This window comes from Phalaenopsis equestris, unplaced genomic scaffold, assembly GCF_001263595.1.
Source record: "Phalaenopsis equestris unplaced genomic scaffold, ASM126359v1 Scaffold000479, whole genome shotgun sequence".
Lineage (NCBI taxonomy): Eukaryota > Viridiplantae > Streptophyta > Magnoliopsida > Asparagales > Orchidaceae > Phalaenopsis > Phalaenopsis equestris.
Window position 1 is genome coordinate 190,522 of NW_018164920.1, and position 23,467 is coordinate 213,988.

A 23,467-nucleotide genomic window follows, 5' to 3' on the forward strand; every position below is an offset into this window, starting at 1 on the left:
AAATGAAAATAGATATTGAATTATGAAAAAGTTTAAGACTGACACTCTATTAGTGCCATGCTTTTTGTTTTGGTTCCTTTGGCTCCAAGATGAGAGCCTACGCCCTGGAAGGCTCCAAGATGAGCATGATCATGTTGAGATGGTTTCAGATGTTTGATTATACATGCTCCTTTACAAAAATTATGAAAATTAATGCATCCTATAAAATTTTAAATTATTTATTAATGTAATAAATTTTTAGAATTTAAGGCTAAATTTCATATAAAATTAAAATCCTAAGCATTTGAATTTGAAAAATCATTTAAATTTGTAAACTCTAAAATAAATAAACACATTATCTAACATATAAATATTTTTTTAAATTTAATAAATAAACATTTAAATTCAAATTTACATATATATATTTTTAATTCTAATAGAGTTGCAATTTTCTTGGAGCCTACCATGCCCAACTGTTGCCATAAAAGCTAGGGCTGGGCGGTTCAACCATAATATTCCATCGCTGCTTTGTACTTCTCGGTCTCCTCGCTCCCACAAACTCTCATTTTTTTTCATTGCATTCGTCTCGGCCTTCCTGTCTCTCTGCAGATCGCAAGGTTTCCTCTCGTAGCCCGGTTCGCCTCTCGGCCTGTTCGCTCCTCTCGACGTCTCCTTGCCTTCGCTTTCAATGTCTTCTCTCAGTCTCTCTCTCCTTTCGACCTCGTCGTCCCTCTGTGAGTACTTTCCTTCTTTAACTTCTTCCGATTCTTTCCCCTTCTTTCTAAACGCACAAACAACGTAGTTATTTTTTTATTGCTGATAATTCTCGCGGTTGCCCTTCTGCAAGCATTGTTAGGGCTTCGTGCTTTTGCATTTTTTTAAAATGCTTTTTTAGCCGATCCCACATCCCACGTAGTGGGATTAAGGCTTTGTTGTTGTTGATGGTATTTATAATCAAAATCTACTACAAGATTATTTTAAGTGGCAATTTAGGGGCTGTTTGTCTGCCTGTAGGATTTAGTCAATCCTGCTAATCCAGATCTAATAAATCCCGTGAAAAAAGTTAAATCCTGAAAACTGTTTTGCATGGCATGTATTCTATCCAATTAAATACTGGCAAATTATTTTGCTATCTATTTCAGAATTTATGGATTTTAGTTACCAAATAATATATATGGGTCTATATTTGGAAGGAGTACCACTTCATAATAGAAGACACAAGTACAACCATACATTAACAAGCATGAATGTTTTGCTAATGCATGAGAAAAAAAAACGAAGGATTTCATCATCATGGATGCAAATTTATGTTAGACATGAATGCAAACTTCCACATTTTGAACAATTTGAACATAAGTGCCATAACATTCTCCTTGCCTTCATCTGTTTCATAAGGGAGAGCAAGTGCACTACTAACGCGGACAATCTCTGAGGTGCCATCCATTTGACTTCCACCCTTGTGATCGTTGCTCGACTTGCATGTTATTTTAAGCAGCACTTGAACTTTTAAACTTGCCTATCACCTTGAGCAAATTAATTGAAGAAGAGAAAATAAAAACATCGATATGAATAAAGACCTTAAAAGCCTTAACAACTCCTTTGTGTGCCTGTCCCTTGATCTCCCCACTTGTGATTTGTAGCTTCTTTTCTCTCCTCCTTCTTGTGGACACTTGTGTTCTTAATTCCTTTATTTGAAAGGTTATGATTTATTTTTGAAACCAATGGTTTATATCTTTTAGTCTTCTTTGTTGCTAAGATTTTTTTATTGTTGAAATTAAAGAAGAAAGCTTATTATTGGTAAAATTACTGTCCCCTTTTTAATTATAATATAGTTGGATACTAGCAAAATGACATGTTGGACTAATTGACCAAAATTATCATAATGGATATTTGAAATTTTCGATTAAAATGGCAGCAAGATTATATATATATATGAAGCATAAAGGTTTTCTTTTCATACTATCATGTCATTTCATATATACTTAATTTTATCTGAAAAAAATAAACCTTCCTAATTCCACACAGAAGAAATAATACTACAATCATATTGAAAACAATAGGACGAGAGAATTAATTGGGCAAATAATATTCTCATTTGAACAAATTATTTGAAATAATAATAATAAAAAAACTGAGTATTATATTATTTCATTGATACAAATGATTTCAATAAAAATTTCAGTACAATTCAATTTCTCCAATTATCATATAGGAACATTTATATTTGTTTTTGTTGTACCGTTCATTTTTTGATTAGTTGTGTTTTTTAATAAAATAATTTTCATTAAAAAAATACTTGAATCAACTTAAATTATTCATAGAAGGATATAATTATAAGATAAATTTAACTTGATTGTTAGGGAGGAGGTTATTATGAGCTGAAAGGAAAGAGATATTGGCAAAACAAATAATGTGCAATATCTAAGGCTTATTTATTAATTGTGATATAAATGTATGCACATTATAATTATATCCTTATTTGAGTTGAAAGGAAACCTTTCAACTCATAATAACCTAACTTGATTGAGTTGTAATTTATTTTATTATAATTTATTATGAGTTGATAAATTTAACATAATATCTTATTTATTATAATATTATGTCCATAACATAACATTATTGGCAAAACAAATATATATGCCAATATCAAAAATAAATTTATGCCAATAACCTAACTCATAATTATCTTATTATGATTGAGTTGTAATTTCACATTATAATTTATTATGAGTTGATAAATTTAACTTGATTGTTAGGGAGGAGGTTTGTTTGGTTTCTAAATTACAACTCAAATAATGTTATAAGTGTGCATAGCCTAAATGACATAAATGTGCTTTCAAATAAAGGCAAAACAAATTAATCGTGATATAAATGTTCAACTTAACCAACCCAAGTTCTATTAGGCCAAGAAATCACGGGAGAGGAAGATAGAGAGAGAGATTCACTTACCTTCAAGGTTTGTTTGGCTTCTAAATTACAAAACCTTCCCCAATTTGAGTTCCGCAAGGTAAAAATAATTAAAATAGCAATTAGGTAAATAATAGAAATAATACAAAGGAACATTTATATCACTTTTAACATAGGCAAATAGCCTTTGGATGATTGCATTGACATTTGATTAAGAGTGCTCAGCCTAACATTTATTCACGATTAATGATATGGAAGAACAACTCTTATGTGAATCTATAGTAAATAGTTACCAAATTTGAAAGAGCAAAAAACTAGTAGACCATGGGATTCTATAGAAAACATCAAAGTGGGGAATTAATTCTAATCTATACTTTGTTTGTAGGTTATGCTGTGACGTTATTAACTTTCAGGAAAAGAAAAGATGAGAAACAAAGAAGAATAGAGAGAAAAAATTGAAGGAAGAAAGAACAAATTCACTTTCAAGCTTCGTAAATTGGGGGCAACATCACATAAGACAGTTAAATAGAATTAAGTAGCTCTTGCACTCCTTGTGACTCGTTATTTAAAAATTAGGATCAGGGGAGTGCTACATGAATGCTAAAGAATGAGCTATATTTGTAAAAATTATAAGAAAAAAAAAAATGTAAAAGTCATGTGCCTTTGATACTGACTTGGGCTTGGATTAATATTAAATTATCAAACTTGGAAAAGTCATAGGCTCTTTTGGCGATAGTTGTATAGTAGCTATGTTGGCTTGGGAGACTGTTTGAGTTGAGTCAGTCTAGTGAGTCTATTTGTAGCATTAGGTGAGTTCTTCATCAGCTCAGTGGATTTTTCTTGTAGTTGGTTGATGAGTCTACCTTGATCCTATAGGATTGTTGTGTTGAACTTATCCTTTTGGGACTCATCTGGTGTCCGTCCCGAGCTTTGCGTACGAGCTTTTTTCTTTGAGTATGGCTTCCGAATCTGTCTCACACTATTCTTGATGAGCTCGCCTTGAGCCAAGTCTACGAGCTTGTTTCTATCCTCTTTTAGTAAATGTGTTTCCTTGACCTTTAGTTGGGTGATTTCATCCTTGGGGGTGTACATTTAGTTCTCATATTCTCTTTTCTTTTTGGTAGACAACTACAAATAAAAAAGAAGAAGATATAAATCATGATCTTTGCATATTAAAAATGATGACCAATACTTTTCCGATTCTTTTGGGCAAGTCAAACATTTTTTGCTTATCGAGTTTTTGCCTTGTTCTCCTTTGAAAGATTGATTGATGCAATAGTTGGCATTTAATGTGCAAGGAATGAGTATTTGGTGGAATTTAAGGAAAGTTAATGTGAAATTTTGTGCTTAGATTTGATCATTTTTTTCGCTTTTTCCATGTTTGCATGGGTTGGCTAGTATAAATGACTTGCCTCATTATGTTGTGGGGAGTTTGCAAAATTGCATCTCCTTCTCCTTCCACATTCGTTTGATATTTGTTGCTTACAAGAAATGGAAGTTTCAGTTGGATTGTTTGATGTTTCCAAAGACATCATGTTGGCTGACATCAGGAAGAAGTGAAAGGTCGAGAAGCTTAAAATATGAAAGAAGATAAAGATGGAAAGTGCGGAGGTGAGTAGGAAGAGTGGGTAGCCACTTCTATTTCTTTGACTTCCGCATGATTGTTCTTGGTAGCCTTTTTTGTTGGCATTCTTTTAGAACAAGTCATCAAGGGATCCTTAAAGCTGGTGAGTGAGAAGATGTTATGTTGTAATTTTACAAGCTATTTCACTGACGTGGCTTTTTTTTTATTTCTAGGTAGCCCAAGTGACTATGTTCTGTCCAAATGAGAAAGACATCCTAAAGCAGAGGAGTTGACTATAGAAAGAATAATGATCACACGTAAATATTCATTCTTTTTTGTTAGTATGTATTTCTTAGTTCTTCTTACTAATATAATATATAAAGTATCATTTCACAAGTGAAATTCTAGGTGATTTTTATGTCAAGCGGTGGTTGAACTTCGGCGTTTCCTTGACGCATGAAACAAGCAAGAAGCCAGCGCCCATAAACATCACCAACCAACAAGTAGAAATAAAAAAATAGGTTTATCAAACATGAAACGACTAGCTAACCACATCAGCCAAAATAATCTCAACATTTTTCAGATTTAACAAACTAAACTCAAGTAGTGGTAACCGGTAGAAAAATAACCATTTAACTGAACCAATTAATTAAGCAACTCGAGAGAAACCTAAAGCAGATAAGAGGTAAGAAGCAACAATGAAAAATTTCTACAAAAAAATCCAGCCCATGTAATATAAGAGTTATAGACAATAAAATTAATATTCCAACATCAATGGCTGTGTAACCCAACCAATTAAAAAGCAAATTACTCCAATACAATGTTCTATTCTGAAATAACAGCATACCAAACCATTGTCCATACTCCACTGTCCAACTTTCAAATCCAAATATTCAAGTACCCATAGGCTGAAACAACCAAAATAAAGTATGATTCAACCTTCAATGTATTTTTTCCAATAATTTTATAGTAAGATTTTCTTTAGTAAGATTTTCTTTCTCCAATAGCTTTTGCTAGTACAAAATATTGATCAAAATTTTTAATAAGAAAAATAAATTAACATTTTCCAAAGAATTTAATAATTGGAGATATTATCAAGGGAGTTTTCACACTTTTGGTAAAAGATTTGATCTAACCAAACACAAAAGTGCATTGACTGTTTTTGTTGATAATGAACTGCTATGATTATTATGAACTTTGTCACCAACACTAAATGCAGATTTCAAGGCAATCATTGTTATAAGAGTTGTCAAAATATCTTTAGTCGTTTTGAACAGTCATAAATACTTGAGAGTATTTAATTTTCACCATTCAAGAATGTCAATTGATCATTATTGGTCATAAATAAATCAGCCGCAAGATAAATCTGTAAATCATATTTAGAATATTGAATAGAACTAATGTTACAATAAAATCAATAAAGCTATGCATCGAGTCAAAATTTTGTGGAAAAGTTAAATCATTTGCTAAATCTGATGGGAACCATGTGTAATTGCTATCTTGGGTTGTATAATCACTGAGCACATTTCAATAAGCAAAGACATATTCAAGCATTCGGTATGTCGGGTTCCACAGTTTTGGTGTATCAATGGACAAATCTTTTTGTTGTTGAAAATCTTAATTGCTTAGAGACCTTCACAAACTTATGTGACATTATTGCTAATTTCTTAAGATATTTAACAACTCTAATTTGATGAATTACAACCTGAATCTCTGTCAAACCAACTTGAACCATATTGGTTAATGCATGTGTACAGCATCTGACATGAAAAATTACATTTGAAAACACAATTTATCTCTTGATTGAAAATTAGCTATAAGTAAGCTAGCAGTGATAACACTATTGCTAGTATTATTCAAGATGATAGTACACACATTGTCTTGAATTTTGCAATCCAAATGACAATCATGGATTGGATCAAAAATATATGTACCAATGTGAGGCGGTTCCAACTCTAGAATTTATGGCTTACTTTTGTAACTTTCAATATTGATCAATTTAATGAAGAATTAAGCACATGTATCGGGCATTTTGATTACTAATCCAATAATCATAATTCAAAAGTTAATGAAATTCTATATACGTTCTTAAGATAAATTTTCAACTTATATTTCCCGAATTCATATATCTCCATGCAAACTTTTTTTTTTATTGTTTTTAGAACCCTCTCATAGTTTAGATTCAAGGATTTCATTAACACATTAAACCACAAATACTCAATAATAATAAATGAATACTCATGCGCAATACTCATGTTATAATCTTAATTTTTTGGATCATGAAACATAGAAATATCAATTTCTGCATCAACATCAAATGACATGAAAATTAATATTTTTTTGCATTTTATTAGATAAGTTAACTATTAAACGTCGACCATCTGATAATCCAGTTAGGAGAGAGATCTTTTAGATTTGACTTATGTTAAGAAAGGCAGATGTAGACCCTAAAAGACTTGGATATATTGTATAAATAAAATTAAATGAAAATATGACACTCAATAGGACACAATGGAGAAAAAGGATTCATGTAGCCGGCTTGTTGTTGTTAGCAGATAATTCAACTATTTGTTTACTCTTATTTTAAAATTTTTCAGTCCCTTGCATGTTCAAGGAGATGTGAAGTAGTGTCAATTTTAGATTTATGACGTTTGGTGCGACAACATACTCATTGACCAAAATTGAGTTGGATGCTCTTTGATTGTAAATGTTACCTCAATAAAATATTCCCATATTATATACTTTATTTTCATCACTTCTTGGCAGTAGTGGAGACTTTTTGATTGCTGCTGTCAACAATAACTATCTCAGGCTGTGTGTGTGGTAATCCAATGTTCAAATTTTTGTTACTATTTTCAACTTCCATTAGCAACTCTTTGCAAGATGATTCTGTTCGTGAAAAACCCAATCTAGGCATGGTTGCACACTAATTTAAAACAGAAGTAAACAATGAGTAACACTTTAAAACCTATCAATTTGTTACTATAAATTTAATACTTTTTTTAACCAAAGTATGAATACAAAATATGAAAAGACGTGCAACAATGAATAAGTCACTAATGAAGTGTTGATTATATAAAGCCAACAAATCTGAGAGAATTAAGCAAGGACTGTAAATCTTATTAATTTTTTTTTCTTTTCGTAATTTTTTTGTGAAGCTCAGAATATGAATACATAATGATTGATAGCAAAGACAACAAATTCTGCCTCCTAATCCTCAAAAAAACATATTGTGAGTGCATGGTAACAAGTTTCCCTAAAAGCCATATTTCATATAAGCAATACAAATATATTCGAGTAGGCAGAATTAACATATTTCTAACCAAACCTTATTCTGAAACATAGTGTGAAAGCATGATAAAATTTATAATTGATAGTGATCAGCAAAACTAGGGAGGATAACTGCTCGATCGCAATGGCCATAACTTCCGTATTCTTTCTCAAATTATTCAAGCTGTCTCAAGTTATAATTAATAACCCACAATATTTTGATAAAATACTCAACTAGCTAAAGGATTTTGCATTTTTTCCATCCAATTAAAGGCCTAGCTCTCTTATTAGTGATTACACCACATAATAAAGTACAAAGATCTTGCAAAATTATACAAAAATACCATAAACTATCTATTGCATAGGAGTAGGGCTTCCAAGTCAAAGTACTAAATTGAACTTGATTACACAATTATTAAGTGCATAGATAGAATGGTGCTGACTAAGACTACTGAAATATGACTTGTAAATCATATGTAAACTGCAACAAATTCACATAAATATGACTCAAAATCTTTTCAACATAAAAAAATGATTTAACAATTAATAAGTGCATAGATGGTGTGTTGAAAGTTGAAACACAATCCCAAATACCACTTATAAATTATTACGCATAAATAGAGCTTACAGTCCTTGGTCTTTGCATGATAAGATATTTTTAATGCCTTCCCTACATAAACATCTCATATATAAGCAATAAACCATGACACTACGGTGACACTACGCCATAGATCCTAAACACATGCAACAATTTCATAGAAAATAAAAGATTTCAACTATGTTGTACAAAAATTTAAACATGACATCAAATTTTCAAAATATATATGGAGCGCTTAAGATATAGTCTAAGAAATGAAAGCAAACTCTAATACTGTTAGTCTGTCATAGATTCATCGCTATTTTTTAAAAAAATATTGTGATGAGTAAAATACAAGATTCACACTTAGTCAGATAAATTATTTTGCATCTTATACTTAATTTAGAAGAATAGGAATACCAACTTATGTGAGAAATTTAGAATAAAACAATCACATTCGAATCCCAAACGAGGATGATATATACTAGAGATAATAAAAATGAGCGATGACGGAGGGGCTACCCAAGCAACTGTCAGAAGAATGAGAAAAGAAGGATTTACAGTACAAAAAGCTCCAAAAGTGTACCTCTTTAGAGAAGGGTATTTTCACTTTTGAGCTGTGTCGGTGACGATGAATAAATGAAAACCATAGCGTAGTGGAACAAAGCATAAAACCTCTTGCTCGAGGGGTTGAGTGGAAACTGAATGAGGGAAATCGAAAGGATGGTTGCTGCGGCGGGTTAGGTTTTTTGGAATAATATAATATATAGTAAATAAGGTTTTAAGTTAATTATTTTGGCATAATTTAAGATATGGATAATTTTATATTATGTATGATCATAAATTTTTCTTTTCATTTAGCTAAGTTTTTTTCCAATTTAATGAATTTAATTGAGTTCAAATTAAACTAAGTAATTAACTTATTTAAATTAACACTCATTGACCCACATTAATATATATTAATATTTATTTAAATATAATTGATTATTATTACTTTATTAATTTTAACTAAAATGAGCCAAACACGATTAAACAAATATTTGTTCTTGTTCGACTCATTTATAAGTTTAGTTAAAAAAATTGTTCGTGTTTGCTTCTTTTACTTAATAAATGGATTAAATACTTGCTCTTTAGCATGTTGAACACGAGCAATTCACAAACGACTACTAGAGAGGGTGTGAGCTATCGAGAGATGCAAAGTTTTAAGAACAAGACTTGATTGACCAGTTCTAATGGTTCAATCTTGAACCATTCATTTGACTGGTTTGGTTCAAGCTCAAGACAATTTCTACGCAATATTAAGATTGAATTGATTACAATTGGGGTTGAACCGACAAATTGGTGAATTGATTCAAATTTTTAAAACCCATCCAATTTTAATATTGTCCAATAATAGCCTTTTGATTTTAATGAGATGGTTAGAAATAAGATATTTTAATAAATAAAGGAGAAAATGTAATGTTTGAAAATTTGATTTATAATTTTATTCGAAATATTAAAATGTAATGTGTATTAAATTAAAATATTATTTATTGAATCGATATTTAAGTAGTAAGGATGATTTAAATATGTTTTTTTATTGATTTAGAAAAAGCTTATGATAAAATTCCAAGAGTTCTTTAGAGGGTTCTAGAAAAGAAAGGTGTTGATATGACTTATATTTAAGTCATTAAAAAATTTTGTATTAGAGCTGGTACTTGTGTTCAAATAGTAAGAAGATTGAACAATTATATTCCTATTTTAATTTGATTACATCGGAGATCAACTTTAAGCCCATGTTATTTTGCTTTAGTCATGGATGCTCTTAGCGAACATCTACAGGAGCATGTACCTTGGTGTATGCTTTTTGCTGATGATATCCTTCTTGTGGATAAGACTTGAGAAAAAATTGAATTATGGGGGTCGACATTTGAATCTAAAGGCCATTGTTCGAGTACATCTAAAACTGAATACATGGAATATAATTTAAGTAATAGTAGACCTAGTGCCAGAGTTGCAATTATGAGTGATCGAATATTTAAAAGCCTATGATCATTTTAGATTTCTCGGGTTTTTTGTTTAAAGTGATTACGATATAGATGGGGATGTTATTACTAGAATTGATGTTGGTTGGTTGAAGTGGAGGAATGCATCAAACCTATTGTGTGATAGAAAAGTTTTGCTTAAACTTAAAGGAAAATTTTATAAGATTGTGGCGAGACCTGCAATGCTTTATCGCGCAGAATGTTGGCGTTTAAAAGAGAACCATAAACTAAGTTAAGTGTTGCCGAGATTGGAATGCTTAAGTGGATGAGTGGCTTGAAACTTAGAGACAAAATGCGAAACGAATGTATTTGTGAAATGGTTGGTGTAGCTCCAGTGGCAGACAATATTAGAGAAGGATGGTTTGGTCACATTAAACGTCGACCATCTGATAATCCGGTTAGGAGAGTAGATTTTTTAGATTCGATTTATGTTAAGAAAGGTGGAGGTAGACTTAAAAAGGCTTGGACATATTATATAAAAAATGATCTTAATTTATTAGAATTAAATGAAAATATGACACTCAATAAGACATAATGGAGAAAAGGGATTCATGTAGCCGGCCCGACTTAAAAGCTACAATTCCTCAATATCTGAAGCAAACAGATATGGGCTTAAAGCTTGGTTAGATTTCCTTGACCAAGTAGCTGAAGAAGCCCTTAGCTTGGTTAGATTGTGTTATCTCAACAAGCAACCAAGTGGATGAAATTAAGCCCATACAAAAATAAGCCTAGCTCCTGCTTCTCGTAGGTGCTTTGTTGGCTTATATTTACCTTATAAATGCATGGCATGCACGCTAGGCATCCATGTTAATAAGATACAATCATGGATTGTGCACCTAACTAACACCCAATTTGGCCAGCATGCCTAATGTCTTTTCTTGGGCCACTTAGATTAGGTCGAGTCAAAGAGGTTGCAGTGACATTTTGGCTTGTAATGATCATGAATTAACTTTTAACTATTTGGTATGGGCATCATAGTGGGAGATATGAGTTTTATCATCCAAGACAGACGGTTCCTAAGGGATCAGCAGTGCATTTTTGTCAATGATGTTATTTTTGTTCTAGACTCGGTTCATTTTACTTGCAGAGGATTTGCCATACCAGACCAAGTGACATAGATGTATGAAGCTTGGTAAATTGTAGCTCAGAGGTGCAATGCATGGCTGTTTGTTTTTGAAGGTTTTAAGCACGAGTGACAGCATCTTAGACGTATGCCATCCCCAATAATGGGACTGAGGCATAGCTCATCTAGCTCATTTAATTTAGGCGAAATTTGATTTACCATGCAATCGAGGGCACTTTGGCTTATACTATTTAATTTGCATATGTGGCGGCATGATGCCTTCATTTTAGCTTCAGATCCCTTTAGTTCATTTTATCCTTCGGGTGTAACAGCGTTTTAACATGCTTTGATGGCCTATTATTGGATCAATTAATAATTTACCCTGGAGTACATTGTTGAATCAACTCACTTTTTGGGGCATTGTATTAACACCTGATGATATTGTTATTACTGTCTGTCCAGGGGAGAAAATATCATGCATCGGATGCATGCAGGAAACGTGGGTTTTAAAATCTTATTTAATCAATTTTATTGAATGGATTTCTTCCCTACTTGATTATTTGTCATAACCACCGCTAATTGCAGGTGCTGCACAGGTGGGCCTTTCGGAACAGTTTTTTCCTGAGAAGCCAATTATGGTCCCCTTTAACAGGGTTTTTCTGAACAGCGCTTCATTTTCAAAAGCTTTATTGTCACCACATGCTAGAAGGTTCTCATCGGTTACTAGAATAAGATCAGTACAATCATATGTGAAGGCCTCCGAGGGCTCATCATCTGTGACATCTAATGGTGGTTACTTATAATATATATTTTTCCTATACTACTTGACTTGAAAACAAGACTGGAATATGCTTACTATATTTCCCAGTTATTTAAACTGAATTAAGTATAATATTACTGAATTGTAAGGTTTATGCAACCCTCTTGTTAACTGGTTTAGTTGTGATTTTCTTGAAATCAGGAATACTTTAGGAATTGCTTCGATTGATACAATTGTGGAAGACAATGGAAAGTTCTAGAGCAGAAACATATTTTTAAGTTATACGTTGCAATAAAATAGCATCCTAGTGTTATTTGGTGATTTTTTTTTTCTGGCCATACTTTTTCATACTGCTATTAAAATTGTTTGATATTGCACCAATAAATAATCTTAACCTTTTGTTTAAAGAAGTGAATCACATTTATTTACTCTAAATTGTAATTTCAATACATGCTTTTATAATAGTTGACTGACGGACTGTTTGATTTTTGTTTGAGGTATAAATAGAGTTATGTAAGTTTAAATAATATCCTTTTTTTTGTTTAGTTTTGGATTGAAATATTTTTCTCAGGTACATGGCAGTTTAAGAACCTTTATTGTTAAAATAAATTTATTATTTTAATGATATAAAATAAATTACTACATGACTTGAAAATCTTATGCATATTTCTAAAGACTTATCATGAAATTCAAGCAATTTGCGCTTAAGGCATGCTTATGTTTACAAGTTGACACAAAAGACTGGTCTGAAACTTAATAGTTTATATTTTTAAATGTCTAACACACCTGAAGAAAGAGCATGAAACACGATCAGTAAATGCTATAAATCAAATGCTGTTTTAGCGTGGTTGCTAAATTTCTTTAGAAGCAATATTAAAACTTACCATATTCTACATGCTTCATTATAGAATAATATTAGTCGTTTGTGAATGACAAAATGTTTTTTTCTTAGTTGTAGCACATTTTTTTTAGATCCATCCTTTCAATTCCTCTTGCTTCTTGTAATAATTTGTATATAAGTGTGGAATTTTGGAAGCAGATGAACTTCTATATTTGTTTTTTAGTAAGTTTGTAGGACGTGGAATGGTAGCTGAAAGCTTGTTTAGAAGCATTCTACTTTCCATGTTATGAAATTAGAGAATATGATGAAATTTGCCAGATAAATAGTCCCTTATTGGGAATATGTCATCATAAATGCTAAATTATATTATTTGGAATCAAGATATTATTTTATCACTCGTAAAATTTGTCAGCATGTAAGTTTGCCCTTTTGATTCATTTCTTGCAGTTTATCACATTCTGTGACATAATTTTTCCTTCAGCCTGACAACGAAAATTTTAACATACTTTTGGGTTCTTTAGGGAAAAATTCACAAGGGACAGCGAAGAACATTCATAATAAGGAGTCTACATTTCCTTTTGGGTTGGAGGTCTAATTTCATGTCCTTTATTTTCTTTCAAGTTTGTTAGATATACTTTTATTAGTCATGCAATTATGTTGAAACTTGTTTTCATTTTCAAAAGTTGAAAATTTTCTAGGAAAATCCTATATGTAGAAATAATTGGTTATGACTTTGCCTAGGGACTTGGAAATACCAAAGAGAAAACTGACAATCATTGAAAAAAGATTAAAAAAAGATTCAATTTTCATATACTAGCATTAACTATTGAAAATAACTATCCAACAAACCAAAGAAAGCCAATATCAAATAAAAAGTCAAGCTAGTTTAATATTAAGACAATTGTCATTATGAATTATGAATACTCTTCTCTTATGCTTCTCTCGTTCGGTTGCTTCTTTGAGATATGATTTCTTTAACTTCACGCGTTTTCTATTAAAAGGTTTTATCTTTAAAAATGTTCGTTTAAATTATTATGAGTTATCGACAATTTAGTGGATATTCATATCTCTAAAATTACAATAACATAAAATTATTAAGAAGATAATGTGCATACTTGAATTAGTATAAAATCATTTCACAATTAATTTATTCAAAGAATATTGATTATGTAAAATATATCAAATAATTATATTATATAATGACAATATTATATCCTATTTGTTGTTTGTTTACTTACTCCTTTCATCACATGGGCCTCATTTAAAGTGCACCTGGTATCAAAGTTAACTCAAAACACAATAGAGATTCAATTATTATTGCCGAAATTCAAATAAAGGTTACAAACAAGACTCAACATTTGGGAAACAACAACATAAACACACAAGCCACTCTAGGGTGAGGACGACATGGTAGGCTGAGAGCCGGGGTAGCAGAAACAGGGGTTGGAAGGTGGTAGGAAGGTTGATGGCTGCAAGCAAGAAGCAGGCTTGAGTTTGGACAAGAAGCTCGAAAATTAGGGAAGGGAGGTTGTGGCTGCGGGTTGGAAGGCAGAGGAATTTATGGCCTAGCTGTGAGTGGCAACGAGTGGGAGAAGGGGAACCGCAGGTTGCTGATCTGTAGGGGAATTGGGCTGCGGCAGATGCAACAATCATTTTATCTTGTTGTCGAGTTAAAGAGATCATATCATTAATTGGGGTAGCAGAAACAGGGGTTGGAAGGTGGTAGGAAGGGTGAGAATATTTTATGTTAAAGGAGTTGCTGGATATCTTGACTGACAGTTTATCTCCTTGATGGCTATAACTGAGAGATATTCAGCATACCATAGACCTCATTTCAAGATTTTTTTTGGCAAACAAACTCGTCTATGGGATGCAACCGATTGAGTATGAGAAATTACAAAAACGTGTTAGACACTTGAGGGTTAGAGCCTTGGTTCATAAGTGTACTAGCCCAAATGTAGCTCCAAAGAAAGATGTCTATTTACTCTATCATGATAGACTTTGTAAGGACGTACATGTTTGAAAGTTACTTTAGGTGGACGTGCGCATCCCCAACCTGCGCACCCCCAACCACAACAACACAATAATTTTATTATGGTGGTAGATCGATTTTAGAAGTTCACAGAGAAGAAGAAGAAGTCTTAGCCCGGGAGAATGATATGGAGCATTGATTGCAGAAACCTTGATTTGATTACAAGAAATCTACGATATCACAGAATGCGGGTAAATCAAGTGACCTTTGCGGGTGTCGAGCTATATTGCCCCCCAATTTCAAATTTTATCTTGTTTTCTTCTTGTTTATGCTTTTATTTCTATTCCTTTCTTATAATTAGGGTTCTTTCTAGCAAGAGATTATTTATATATTTTATTCTATTGTTTTGAGGATCTTTTGCTTTTTAAATGTTATTTGAAGATGTTTTCTCTTGCTTTTCTCTGAGTGCTATATTATTGAATTTCTTTTAAGCGGTGTGTCTGTAACCTCATAGGATAAAGACGGTGATCTCTTCTGGAAGTTCAAAGGCCTCCTTCATCGTCCAGCTTGCAGTAAACTGCTGTTGGCAGTAGGAGAACTGCTGTTTTCTGTTCTGATTCGCTGTGCCTCTGTCTTCTAAGCCCAATTTTAGCCACCATCCATCCTCCCTCTCCCTTTTCTCATTCGAAAACTTCCTGAAAACTTCCCTAATACCATTTGGCGCTCTAAGATGCTTTCTAGTAGCCCTATAACGACATTAATATCCATTCATGTCATTCTGATTCATGGGGATGCATTTTGCATTAAAATAACAAAAAAAAAGGTTACGAAATAAACAGTTCAATATGCCCAAAAAAGAAGCGAAAAAATCTATTCCCCTCGTGCATTTACAAAAGGGGCGTTAACCGCTTGTAAAATAGTAAAATAAAAACATGATCTTGCTCATGAAGATGACGGGAGACAAAATCACTATCAAGGGCTTTCTTTGCACAAGTATGGGTAGCTATGCTGTTTTGTTTATTGGTATGATGGAATAAAACTTGCTTGAATTTAAGCAAGAAACCAATACTTGGATTGTCGGAAATGTTATGTTGCCATGTCTTCTTGTTGAAGGTGCCTCTAAGGAAATTTATGACGTTTTAGTTTTCTCCCTCGATGATGAGACCCTTACCTTCAGTCATCCATTCTTCAAGAAGGTTCCCAAGAAACAAAACCGCCTCCAACTCCACATGTGTTGTCCCAGTGGTGAAACTTACGGCCTGCATCCATCGTAAGTTGTCCCAACTCATCACGAAGAATGATCCCAATTGCCGCAAGGTTGGAAGGAAAAAGGTTCCAGTCAACGTTCACTTTGATCCAACCTGAAGTGGGAGGGTGCCAAGAGAACTTTGATCAAACCCGGAGGGTGAGGGTGCCAAGAGGAGTGTGGCAACAGCCGCAAAGACTGGTTATCACCCCATTGCTCTGAAGTTTGAAGAGAGTGGTGTCAGAGAGGATCTCCAACAAATTAGAAGCAATTATTGTAGGAGTGTCGTGGCTTTTCACATGCTTTTTGGCATTTATGGGGCGCCAACAGTTGTAGACAGCATTACAAAACAGCCGCATCGATGTGATGTTGCAAGTTTTGATGCCATAGAAATGCGAAATAATCTCATCAAAGCTAGGTAGCTGGGAATTGAGATGCCCCACATTTTGAGTTTATCCAACACCGCCATAAAAAAAAGCAGTTAGTTGAAATATGGTCCCTGTTTTGCACTCCTTCACATCCCCAGGGGCATTTTTGAGATTCGGTTAGACCACGGGGAGCCAACCAATCATTAGTTGGAATCACATCCTTGCTCATCTGCCACCGAAAGACTTTCTCCCTGGACCGTAACTTGAGCCTAGCAAGCCACCAGTGCGTGGCCTTGAGGTGCTCATACTCAGCTTGGGATGCGATGGCTGTAATGGTTTTACCAATAAGCTTTTTGCACATCTTTGTACATCCTTGGGTTGGTTCCTCTCGATTGGTTTGCGAATGATAATATTGCATAATTCCTTCCCAAAAAACTCCAGAAGCTTTTCCCCATCCCATTCATGATTGTTGATGAGTGCAGAAACAATGAGATGCTCATCCAAGGAAGCATTCATGAAAGTTGGCCAGAGATTTAGCTGGCGGTCCCAGTTCCATTTCTGGGCTAATACATTGATGTCCTCACCATTTGCAACTTTTAATCTTATAATTTTATTCAGGCCTTTTGCCCCCTCTCGTAATATATTCCTGGAGATCAAATCACTCTTACTCTGATAGCCCCACAAATCCATTCCATAATTGTTGGCCAATAGCTTATGCATTAAATTTTTTGTTTGCGTGAGAAGTTCCAGGCGAGCCTTGCTCTGAAGAGGCTGCCTCTATTCTGCAGTTGCATGGGAACGGAGCCCTACGTACAATTTGTGGTTTACATAATTCATGCCAATGGGAGGTAGGGCATGCCACGTCTGCCATTACCCTTACTCCAAAGAAAGCTACGACCATTCTTTTCTAGCTCAGCGAGAACACTTTTGACACTTGGTATGAGTGAGGAGATACACAGGGAGGACCAGGTAAGCCGGTTTAAGCAGCTTAATATGCACAGCCAAAGAATTAAGATAATTGATATTGACAATAATTTTAAAAGTGAACTTATGCTCCTGCAAGAGGGTGATATTGCCAGCTCCAATGCTTAATAAATCCTTTATGTTGGAAAATATTATATGCGATAAAATAAGAGTAGAAAACATGTTTGGAAAAAAAAATTGAAAGTGTGTAGTAAGTTCATGGGTCTTGCTTATCGAAGATGAATACTTTTGAAAAATTGTTTCAACAGTATTGCCTTTATTTATTCGAACTAGTAGCATTTGTGAATAAATATTTTATATGAAGTGCTAAGGAATACGTAGTATCTTACAATGAAAGATGACTGATGACAATTAAATTAGGGGGTTTTAAAAATAAACTATCCATAATAGAAATCGTCTTTGGTTGCTCAACTAGGTGAGTCGAATCTAGCAATGGAGGTTTAGGAATAATATGTAAGCCAAGTTGAATATCATGTGGATGGTGGCTCATATCTGGACTTCCTAATGTGTTTGTCAAATAAGATAAGCTGGGAATCTGTGCTCACATCAAATATGTCTATCTTAAGGGGAAATGATGTATCAGACATCTTAAATTGTAAGGTTTCAAAGAAAACGAGATGTAGCTTGGGATGTTTTGACTTGGCTATTCGACTGTTCTTGTGGTCAGAATGTCAGACTGCTTGATAGATTTGTTTGATCGATTTGTTTGATCAATTTGTTCTTAGAAGTTGAAGTCTTCTAGTTAGGTATAGAGTCATTGTTTTAAATTTCCTTAAAGGTTTATCTTTAAGATAGAACCTCCATAATTTCATTGCCACTTGCAAACTTGAGGAATATCTGAGCATGCGTTTACAAATGCTGTTTGTAGTACAGGAGGCACTTTGTTTGGCATCATTGGGGTAAAACACTGAATATTTTTAATCTAAATTCTGGCATTAATGCTGTTACTTCAAGCTTACTTTTGTCTTTTCTAGCGCAATAATTTCTTTTATAAGCACCATACATTCTTTTTTATTTGCAGGCACTAGTGTTGGACGTATGTGATGAAACAAGTATTGCTGAGTTAAAAGTGAAGGTAAGTTTCACGTCTGTTGATAATCAAAATTTTGTTTTGCCAATTTGCATGTAATTTTTTTTAGTACTTGTGACTTTATGAAATGGGCTAGTTTTGTTTGTTCTTTCTAAACCGAAGCACAATTGAATTTAATTGGTTCAAAAAATTGACAGAATAAAAAAGAAATAAATGAAACAATTGATCTATAGAGCCAGCTAGTGGACTAATTGACTCATTCGATGCATGTTGGTCAGTTTTTGGTTCCAATCTGCTGACTGTTTTAGTTATAATTTATTTTTATGCTAATAAATTGCTATCTAATCATGTATATCATTCTTAATCTGCCTTTTACCACAGTGTGCAATATATGAACTTAATCTTGTTGTCACTTTACCTGATTTATAGTGTTTTAAATTCCCAGCTTTAAGCTTGCCCTATCACATGCAGCTTTATTTCCTAAATTGAAGTGTGACTTAGTTCAGGTGAACCAAACCCCTAGCTAAAAATCTTAGGGAACTTTTACCAAAATATTATCACTTCAGTTCGACTGAATTCAAATTACCTACAAAATTGCACCAATTTTCTCAAAAAAATTGCACTCTAGGGCTGCAAATGTCAACAGCATACCATACCCAATACTGACGACTACCTCATGCAGTGGTTTTTAGAATCGGATCAATTAGCTGGACGGACTTCATTTTTTTTGGGTCATTCTTGTTCAAGTTATTCTAAAAATGCTTTCAAAATTCATTTTTAAATTTAGATATTCACTTGTCATCATTTTAATAAAGGTTAATGTTGCTTTTAAATTATATTTAGTTTCTCAGTTATTATTCTTCAATTTTTAACTTTTTTTCACCTGTCTGTTGTTTGTTTGGTGATTTAGCACATATTGTGGTGAGGCATTAAAAATTTGTGAAAGTATTAAAAAAAATCATTGCAAAGCTTCTATTATGAATAACTAATGTTACGATTTTTATGGGCGAAGTAACCTTTTTTTCATTTCGACTCCCTCGCTTCCTCTCCTCCCTCTATTCAACTGCCCGCTATTATGAATAGCTAATGTTACGATTTTTATGGGTGAAGTAACTTTTTTTCCATTTCGACTCCCTCACCTCCTCTCCTCCCTCTATTTGACTGCCCAACTCCTTGCCTTATCTTCGATTTTTCATTTCTCCTCCCTCCAGGTAACGAAACCCAGACGTTACAATCTTCTCTACTTATAAAAATTCCGCTTTCGAAATTTAAAAATAGACTCCAATTCATTTTTTTATTAATGAGATTAACATTAGCTATCCATAAATTTCATGATGAAAACTAAAAGTCATTCATTAAGATGAAAATTAATCATTATAAGGTAAAGACTCGATACAAGGTGACTCAACTATACTTCGGATATCAATACTAAAGCAAGAAAGTATGTTAAGAAAATATCCTTATATAAGAACCAAACTTATCAGACCTCATCACCATCAACAAGAGTAGGTTCTTTAGATTCAGTATGAGCAATGAAATATACTCAAGGTTGAACATGTTGTCTTGGTTGACCTTGAGAAGGAGCTGAAGGTACTCTTCTTCTGTCCACATGCAATCGTTTGTGAAGGAGCTCCACCTGAGTTCTGATATTCATCACTCTTTTGGCCAAGAAATGGACAATATCTTGTCATATGACCAAACTGATGAAACATTAGAGCCCATCAAACATTCACCCTTTTGTTGTCTTTCGCATTTGACATTGGGTTGTATTTTTGCTAACTCTACTAGAATTGTTCTTGGACTTATTATTGGATCATTCTCAAGGATCTACATGTTCACCTTCATTATTACTTTTCGTTTTGTGTATCTCCTTACATTTTTGAGTAAGCTGATAGTCAATCTCTACTATTCTATCTCGCTCCACTAATATTGAGTATTCATCGTTCAATAAAGGTACCAACAACTGTCTGATCGAATTCTATAATCTTGAAAGAAATCTATAACACTTTTCTTCTGCAGTAATCAATTGTGGCGCATACATTAACTATGCAATGAGTTTTGCTTCGTATTGCATGACTGTCTTTTCTTCTTGTCTCAATTTGAAGAACATGCCCCACATATGTCTTCGAGCAGATAAGTGTGCAGACCATTCTTTGAATAGCTCTACAAATTCTTCCTAACCGAACATCATATTGGGTATGTCCCTAACTTGGTCTGATGAATGCCCACACCATCACTTTTTGGCTTCTCCATTTAGCATGCATGTAGCTAATGACACTTTTCTTTCATCCGGGCACGCCATGATATCTAGTATCCTTTCTATCCTCATTAGTCAGTTCTTTGTTTCAATATGGTTTTCAATTACCTTTAACAAAGGTGAACGCAAATCTAACTTCAGGTACTTATCCACAACGACTGTATCATTTTTGATAGATTGCAATCTGAACTCCTGAATCAACTGAGTCATCGCCTCTATCGTTAGGGTCAAGGCATTCATATTCACATTTATAGTGGGTTGTACTTCGTTTTCTATCAAATTCACTTTTTTTTGTTATAATTCTGGGTCTATCACTATGCTTGAATGCATATAATTATTAATTTGAGTTAACAGAAAATTTTAATTTTGTTTTTTATTAAATTTTTTTTATAATTATTGTATTGGCTCTTTCATTAATAATTAATTAATTAATTCTAAAGTTTGTACTTTGATACCACTTTTGTCACGACTGACCCTGAGATTGTAGTTATTGAAGATGAGAACAGACGGTCTAACTGTGAGAATTTAGTTTTTTATATTCATTTACCATTTGACAAATGAAATAAAATGAAATTACCACTAATCAAACTAAATTAAAACAATATATTTAAAATTTTCTTGTTATCGGTTGTCTGCGCCTTCTATAAACATTTTCTCTTTTATCGCTTATCTTTTAATTACTTAATTAGACCTGAAATGTTAATTTAAAATAACAACAAGCCTAAACAAAGCTAAGGAATACTCGTACTCCTAGACTACAGTAGTATAAAGGAACATAGTTTTTAATAAATCATTATAAATATTTTATGTTATTTAATGAATTTTATTATATCAATAACATATTTATATCATTTATATTTGTCATAGAAATATCGTTTAAAAATTATATCGCTTGAGGTACTTTAATATCAATATCGTTTTCTATTTAAATGCATGAGTACCTTAACACGCCTCTCTAGTATCATAAAAATGGCGACTCCATCATGATTAGTCATGCACATACAAACATTCTATGAAAATGACTATTTACTAAAAAAATATATTATGTTCTCATTTGCGTAACAACAATATACTTATAAATCATTTAATCTTTATAACAATTTAAATTATTTTATGCACGCATCATTTTTGCAATATGAATAAAAATTCGTTAAAATTCAAAATCCTGAGTTTGCAGTATATTCAATATAACTAATGATAGTACTAGTAAATGCATTTGGTCTAAAAGAAGCAAAATATTACTATAGCATAAAAATATGAGTACTCACCTCGATGTTGATTAATTTACCTTAACGTCAACTCTTCTAAAATTAGAAGTCTAACATGGTATAAAATGGTATAAGATTTAATTAATTTATTATTTTAAATTGAAGTTTAAAGGCCTTCATTTGAGTAGAACTAAAACTGAATATATGGAATGTAATTTTAGTACAATTAGCTCTAGTGGCATAAGTGTTCTTTGGGTGGTTAAATTATTAAAAGGTGTGAATGATTTAGATATCTTGGGTCTGTTGTTCAAAGCTATGTTGATATAGATGTGGATGTTAATAGTATAATTCAAGTGGGTTGGTTGAAGTGGAGGAATGATTCGAGCCTTTGTGTGATAGAAAAGTACCGCTCAGACTGAAAGGAAAATTTTATAAGACAATGGTGAGACATACAATGCTCTATGGCGTTGAATGTTGGCCTTTAAAAAAAAAACATAATACTAAGTTAAGTGTTGTCGAGATGAGAATGATTTGGTGGATGAGTGGCTTTACACTTAGAGACAAAATGCGAAATGAATATATCCGTGATAAGGTTGGTGTAGCTCCTGTGACGGACAAAATAAGAGAGTCATCTTAGATGGTTTGGTCACATTAATCATCAACTATCTAATGATCCAATTAGAAGACTAGAGGTTTTAGATTCGACTTATGTTAAGAAAGACAGAGTTAGACCTAGAAAGACTTTGGCTTATTGTATAAAAAATGATCTTAATTTATTAGAACTAAATGAAAATGACACTAAATAGGACGCAATGGAGAAAAATGATTCATGTAGCCAACCCCACTTAGTGGGATTAAGGCTTTGTTGTGTTGTTGTATTTTTTTAATAAACCATTAATTTTTATTTTTTTAGTATTAAATAAATCTTTATTAAATATTTCACCATTAAATCTCTCAGGCGAGCCCTAACCCATACGAAACTATCTTGCATGCAATCCGGATCGAACGCATGAGCTCTAGGCTTCAGCTCTATATTGCACGAAGACACGAACTTAGCTCGCCGCCTCTTCCTACTCGGCTCTCTGATCCCGCCTCCCACCTCACCTCTTTCTTCTTTCGATTGGTCAGGGCACGGGCTCTCCTCCTGTACTGAAGTTTTGAGCCGCTCCTTCCTTCTTTGTTTGTGTCGATTGACTCTCCCGATAAGTCATTATAGTTGGCTTCTTTCTCTCGTTAGTTGGCTTCTATCTCTCGTTAGGCTGCGACGATTTTTATAGGCGAAATCAGTTCTTTGAATTCTGACTCCATTGCTTCCTTTCCTCTCTCTGTTTGGCTGCCTGACTTCTCACCTCATCTTCTTCAATTCTTTCTTTCTCTTCCCTCTCTATAAAACAGAACCCGGACATTACAGGCTTAA

At 33.1% G+C, this 23,467-nt stretch overlaps 1 protein-coding gene across 1 annotated transcript in view; it reads left to right on the plus strand.

The window, feature by feature from the left end:
* The first annotated feature begins 482 nt into the window (after positions 1-482).
* The window catches only part of LOC110028009 (biotin carboxyl carrier protein of acetyl-CoA carboxylase), a 25,385-nt gene continuing 2,400 nt past the window's right edge, over positions 483-23,467 (plus strand). The window contains exons 1-4 of the mRNA XM_020729698.1: positions 483-713; positions 11,970-12,173; positions 13,507-13,574; positions 18,577-18,630. Coding sequence (XP_020585357.1) covers positions 668-713; positions 11,970-12,173; positions 13,507-13,574; positions 18,577-18,630 — 372 coding nt within the window. The 5' untranslated portion in view covers positions 483-667. The remainder of the gene's footprint in view (positions 714-11,969; positions 12,174-13,506; positions 13,575-18,576; positions 18,631-23,467) is intronic.